General features: G+C 45.5%; 3 protein-coding genes across 3 annotated transcripts; 1 reads left to right on the plus strand and 2 right to left on the minus strand.

Moving 5' to 3' along the window:
* Nucleotides 1–18: 18 nt before the first annotated feature.
* On the minus strand, nucleotides 19–597 carry BDR25DRAFT_198200 (uncharacterized protein; the record flags this gene model as incomplete). The annotated part of the gene is made up of 1 exon (XM_033684360.1): nucleotides 19–597. A coding segment is annotated over one exon (579 nt), but the record flags the coding sequence as incomplete, so codon positions are not given.
* On the minus strand, nucleotides 500–2781 carry BDR25DRAFT_117683 (uncharacterized protein). The gene is made up of 9 exons (XM_033683661.1): nucleotides 2697–2781; nucleotides 2562–2644; nucleotides 2267–2510; nucleotides 2157–2219; nucleotides 1780–2106; nucleotides 1540–1729; nucleotides 862–1488; nucleotides 719–800; nucleotides 500–657 (listed from the first exon to the last, which is right to left on the minus strand). The coding sequence occupies exons 1-9, from the start codon at nucleotides 2697–2699 to the stop codon at nucleotides 642–644; spliced, it is 1635 nt and encodes a 544-aa protein (XP_033539766.1). The 5' UTR covers nucleotides 2700–2781; the 3' UTR covers nucleotides 500–641.
* A 131-nt stretch (nucleotides 2782–2912) lies between these two features.
* BDR25DRAFT_308060 (uncharacterized protein) lies at nucleotides 2913–3504 on the plus strand. Its single transcript, XM_033690956.1, has one exon. The coding sequence runs from the start codon at nucleotides 3123–3125 to the stop codon at nucleotides 3315–3317; it is 195 nt and encodes a 64-aa protein (XP_033539767.1). The 5' UTR covers nucleotides 2913–3122; the 3' UTR covers nucleotides 3318–3504.
* The last annotated feature ends 2218 nt before the right edge of the window (nucleotides 3505–5722 follow it).

Consider the following 5722-nt stretch of genomic DNA (forward strand, 5'->3'; position numbering starts at 1 on the left):
GAGTGTTGATGTGTGCTCTGGTCCCCATGCCTTCTCGTAGCCCTGCAGCGCTCGCTGGTACATCTTCTCTGCTTTTTGTCGGTCTTCTTCTGCAAGAAGATAGCCTAGATTGTAATATGTCGGCCCTTGTATCATGCCTACGCCTGTCTCTTCTTCTTCGACAAGGTTTGTCTTTATTAGCCACCTACTAACGCCTATAGCATGCTGTAACAGTCGCTTCCGCTTTCTGTAGAAATCCTGCTCGTCTTCCGATGGTACATGTGACGCCACTATTTCTACCGCTATCCGGCCAAGGGCCCGCTGCTGCTCCTTGCCTTCTGCCAGCTGCCCACACCATTGATGCAGTACCGAGTGCATTGAATGAGTGTTAGTATCTTCTCTTCTATCCACAAGTGAGTAGCGCGATAGAATGCGAACTGCATCAGCATACTCCAGCTCGTCTTCCGCAATACTTAGTAGCCATACAGGAGTATTTATTCCTTCAGGCAGTCTTGTTGCATTTGCGACCAGGCCGTACCAGAGCTCGCCATGGTCCAGGTATCCCCACAGTTTAAGCAGCCAGGCTGCTTCCTCGCTTTGCTTCTTAACCTGTTCATAGGATATAGTCCAAGTCGTTAACACGTTGCGGTCGCCGTACTCCTCTAGTGGAAATCTTCCCTGTTTCTGCATTAGGCCCTCCCAGGTCTTGTCGTAATGCTTAGCGTAGGTTAGAGCGGACATGTTCGTCTCCTGCATGTACGAGCCAGCTTGGGTCAGCGCTAGAGGAAGCCCACTCAGTCGTTCAAGAACCACATCTGCATCTATTAAGTAAAAATCAGCCCTGCTGTTCTTTAGTAATAGATAGAAGATTGTCAACCTTACCCTTAATCACACTTCCGGCATTACTCTCTAGAATGGCCCTTGCCTGCTCCATCTCGACCGTCCCTACCTTGAGCCCTGTTCCGAGCCTCTGGAGACTCGCCCGCCGGCTAGTGATGAGAATCGATCCATAGTCTGTACTAGGGAAGTACATTTTCACATTGTACGCTTGCACGTCATCTTTGTCATAGTAGTCGCGGTCGACGTTATCGAAGATCAGTAGCCAATGCTGATTCGTCGCGAGAGACAGCCACCGGAGACACTCGTGCACCGCCACAGCGGTGTCGATTGTAGTGCGCTTAAGCATCTCTACACTATCCGCCGTCAGCTCGTCCTGCGGCAGTCTCTGCATCATGCTCGTAAACGACTGTTTTAAGCTAGCCTCCGACTCCCCATCTAGCCAGAAGACGCTGCTAAAAACGTGATAGTGGTTCCGCGCGAACTCAGCTGCGAGTTGCGTCTTGCCTATGCCGCCGAGGCCGTGAAGAACGACGACCTTCTGTCGACTAGTTGTGGTTATGTTACTAATAAGAAGCTTCTCGAGCTCCTGCATTTCTGCATCGCGTTGGATGAATTTGCCCACAATCGGCATGCCTTGAAGGCTGAAGTCGATCTTGTGCTTGCTGTGGTCTGCCACAAAAGTTAACCTCCATTCGTTATCGCCTACTGCTAGGATGTTACATTGAGATCGCCCCCATATAAGCTTAGGAGATTCGTTGACTATGCCCTTAATTACATCTGCCACTGTCTCAAAATCTTCCTCTGTTGCCTTTCCAAACCTGTTCATGTTGAAGTGGGTTCGCGAGAGCGAGTACTTGCCAGTCGAGTCTGACAGGTCGAGACAGCCAGAGCTCTCGCTGACCACAAACCTCTGTGCCTGTAGTTAGCCTCGCAGGTCATATAACACTTGTTCACACTTGCCGTCCGACTCTGCCCCCCCACGATCTTCCCTACGTCGCTGGCCTTGAGCTCGTAGAAGCATGCGATCTGAGTCTTGTTCGTCTGGCCCCGCATCTTCTTTAGGAAGCCATCAACCACCTCTTGCAGGTATGCGTTTCCCGGCTGCAACACCTCGAGAGCGGTGGGCTGCACTTGATCGTTATCGTATTCGCGCCATGCCGCCTCTAGCATGTCAATTTGATTCATCCCTCCCGCGCCTCGGAACGGTGTCCCGAAGAAGACCAGGCCAGTTGTCGATAGAAACACTCCGGGCCACTCGCTCGGGTACTGTTCGGCTTCCAGCAGTGCCTGGTAGACGCTCAGCTGCTGGCGCATCGCTGTCCAGTAGACCTACTCGCCTTGAGCACGACCAACCCGCCAAAGCAGTGCGCCACAAACAGCAGCGGACGGAACGAAATATCCTGACGCAGTTAGCGGATTCACCACGCCTTTCAGACACAGTTAGCACCTTTCTCTTCCGCTTCAAGGCTCCTAGCAACCGCTCTGCCACCGTGGACGCGCTCTGCTGCATGGCCTCCTTGCCAAACCACTGCGATTGATATCCGTAGCGCATAATGCGTGCGTTTGGCGCCGCTGCTGGCAGCATGCTTTCCTCCTTGAGCCAGTTGACCCACCGCGGGCTCTCCCTGGTGCCCTCATTCTTGCACCAGCTGTCGTCGGGATGGGCGCCGAGGCCGTGGACGGCGACAATGCTAGGTGGCTCGCTGTGAGTCTGAGCAAGCAGACATTGGACCTGAACTCACTCGATGATCTGGGCAGCTTCTGCCTCTGCTGGTGCCTCGCGGAGCACCTTCAGCCCGATGTCGTCGTCGGTTACCAGCCGGCCCTAGCCCCGCGTTAGCCTCGGCGTGCGGGTTCGTCGTGCTACTAGTACCTACCATAGTTTGCTTTCGGTATACAACCCAGATGTGTTAATGCGTAAGAGTGAAAGACAGTAGCGAGGAGAGGAGTCGCGCAGGCAATCAATGAGTTATATGTTAGGCTGAGGCAGCCCGCGCTCTATTGACTTGGCCGGCCTGCAGCAAGGCTGGGGCTGAGCAGGCAGCTGAAGGCGAGTCCCTCGCGAGGCCCCAGGCGCAGACACAATCAACAACGAAAGATATATTATTTCCATAATCGATTCAACGTGCAGACTTAGCCTATACAGACATCCATTCTCGAAAGAAGCCGAGCTCGCGACTACGAGCCTACAGCCAAGCACCAACCGCGACTTTGCCAGGCTACCCTTTGGTCACGTGGAACGGCTCCCTTCGTATGAAACAATTTCTTGAGCAGGAACTCTGGTGTGTGGAGATCTAGAGGCGATGGCACCTCGTCTCTGGATTATGAACATCAACCCTTTGCACCGCCAGCGAGTCAAGGGTCGTGAGATCGTCCTCACGGAAGAACCACGACTGCATCTAGTCTGGATCCACGATCGCATCTTCGCCAAACCTCTACCACGGTATTTGCTGTCGCAGACATTCTGGAAAATGTTTCTAGAAGAAGGCACAAACTGAGGGGCCTTTAGCCAGAGCAACCTCTGCAAGGCTGCAACTGGCTTCCTGCGGACGTATCGCAACTTATGTCGCACGTGTCTCACGCGATACCATACCCATGTACTGCACTATTCACTCATTAGGACTAGCTCCTTTCTCGTACAGTATATAGTCAGCCCAGAGCTCTCTCGAGCTCCTTAGACCTTACAATCCACTTGTACAATCCACTTTGTTTGGATCTCAATACCTTGTCGAGTCGCTTACCACCATGACCCCCTTCTCAGCTCATGCAAGAACTTAATCTAGCACGAATCCGACTTCCACATCACTCAACAAGACCTCCTCCGCCTTATACCCAAAGACATAGACTGGCCATCGCTCCGCCGATTCACCTCGGAACTCAGCCACATCAACGATACAGTTGTGTCAAAGAGATATTCCTATAGGAAACTAAGACTAACGTACTTCACAAGCAAGTTGCTTACACATCTAAGTTGTTTACTTTTGCTAAGACTACACTACTCTACTTGTTCTACATTAATACATTCCTAATAACACTACTTAGACATGTTTAAGGAATATTAAATGCAGCTTATACTTTAGGCTTTTAAATAAAACATAACACTTTTTAAGTAACGTACTTCACAGGCGAGTTACTCACACACCTAAGTTGCTTACTTTTGCTAAGACCCTACTAAACCACCCTTCCTACACTAATGCATTCCCCATAACACTACTTAAACATGCTAAAAGAATGTTAGATACAGCTTACGCTCTAAGCTTTTAAACAAAACATAAAACTTTTAAAGAAATGTGCTATAGCTATGTGTAAGGTCTTATAAAAAACAATAAATAACTATAGTGCTAGACAACCTTTATAAGCTAATTCTACAGCTAAATTATAAAGGCTAGGTAATAAAAAGGAGCAGGTAATTATTAAGACTATACTTAAGCTATATGTGCAAGGAATTTCCCCTTAGATAGCATTTATAGCTAATATAGCTAATTCTTTACGCACTAAGCGTAATCTAGGCTATGTTTACATAAACTAGCCTAGTATATTTATAAAGCGTTATTTAAAGCTTAAAGTAAAGTTTTAAGCATAAGTATAGTTAAGAGATATTTAGCTAATTATAAACCCTGTCTTGCTAAAGTTGTACGTGTTATTATCCTAAATGCTATACTTAGCTTTAATATTCTCTATAAGGCTAAACCTGCCCTAAATTACTCTAGAACTCTTATAAAAGGCTCTCTTATAGTTGTACTTACGCTTAAATATTACTTTAAGCTCTAAATAACGCTTTACAAACGTACTAGGCTAGTTTATGCAAATATAGCCTAGATTACACTTAGCGCGTAAAGAATTAGCTATATTAGCTATAAATGCTATCTAAGGGGAAATTCCTTACGCATATAGCTTAAGTATAGTCTTAATAATTACCTGCTTCTTTTTATTGCTTAGCCTTTATAATTTAGCTGTAGAATTAGCTTGTAAAGGTTATCTAGCGCTATAGTTATTTATTATCTTTTATAAAACTTTGCACATAGCTATAGCATATTTTTTTAAGAGTTTTATGTCTTATTTAAAAGCTTAGAGTGTAAGCTGTATCTAACGTTCTTTTAGCGCGTCTAAGTAGTGTTATAGGGAATGCATTAGTGTAGAAAGGGTGGTTTAGTAGGGTCTTAGCAAAAGTAAGCAACTTAGGTGTGTGAGCAACTCGCCTGTGAAGTACGTTAACACACTATAGCTATTTACAAAGTTTTTTAAAAATTAATAATAACTAATATAGTAAATAACTTTTTAAGCTACTTATATAGCTAACTTATAAAAGCTAGATAATAATAAGAAGCAAGTTATTATTTAGCCTATACTTAAGCTAGGTGCGTAAGGATTTCCTATCTAGCTAGTAGCTATAGCTAATATAGTTAATTTTTTACACACTAAGTATAATATAGGCTATATTAGCATAAACTAGCTTAATATGTTTATTAAGTGTTACTTAAAGCTTAAAGTAAAGTTTAAGTATAACTATAACTATAAAAAAGTATTTTATAAAAAATTTATAGTAATTTAAAACTTATTTAACTTTATAAAGAATATTAAAGCTAAGTATAGTATTTAAAATAAAAACACATATAACTTTAATAAAATAAGGTGTTGAATAGACTCTCTGCTAGCTAGCACTTGGTGTCAGCAAATGCGTACGAGACGGAGAGGTTTGCACGGTGTAAACATCGCACAGGGGTGTTAGGTAACTAGTGTTAATTGCTTCTTGTTTTTCCTCTGTACAGAGGAAAAGGGGGATATCTAGATGTTCGCGCACAGAGGTTCGCGCACGAGCATCATGTGACATAGATACGTGATCCTGCTCGTGCGTGATCGCTTGTATCCAGGCCGCGACGCTGCTGCTGCGTACAGACACTGG

The sequence above is a fragment of the Lindgomyces ingoldianus genome (genome assembly GCF_010093535.1).
Source record: "Lindgomyces ingoldianus strain ATCC 200398 unplaced genomic scaffold BDR25scaffold_66, whole genome shotgun sequence".
NCBI classification, from domain to species: domain Eukaryota; kingdom Fungi; phylum Ascomycota; class Dothideomycetes; order Pleosporales; family Lindgomycetaceae; genus Lindgomyces; species Lindgomyces ingoldianus.

Excerpts from the sequence above, each read along its gene's own strand:
- BDR25DRAFT_117683 (XM_033683661.1), bottom strand. Across the intron at positions 2,511-2,561 it reads GAAGCTGCCCAGATCATCGA|CATTGTCGCCGTCCACGGCC; the intron begins GTGAGTTCAGGT and ends CGAGCCACCTAG. Across the intron at positions 1,730-1,779 it reads TGGGGGGGCAGAGTCGGACG|AGGTTTGTGGTCAGCGAGAG; the intron begins GCAAGTGTGAAC and ends CTACAGGCACAG.
- BDR25DRAFT_308060 (XM_033690956.1), top strand. The coding sequence starts at position 3,123 with ATGGCACCTCGTCTCTGGATTATGAACATCAACCCTTTGCACCGCCAG.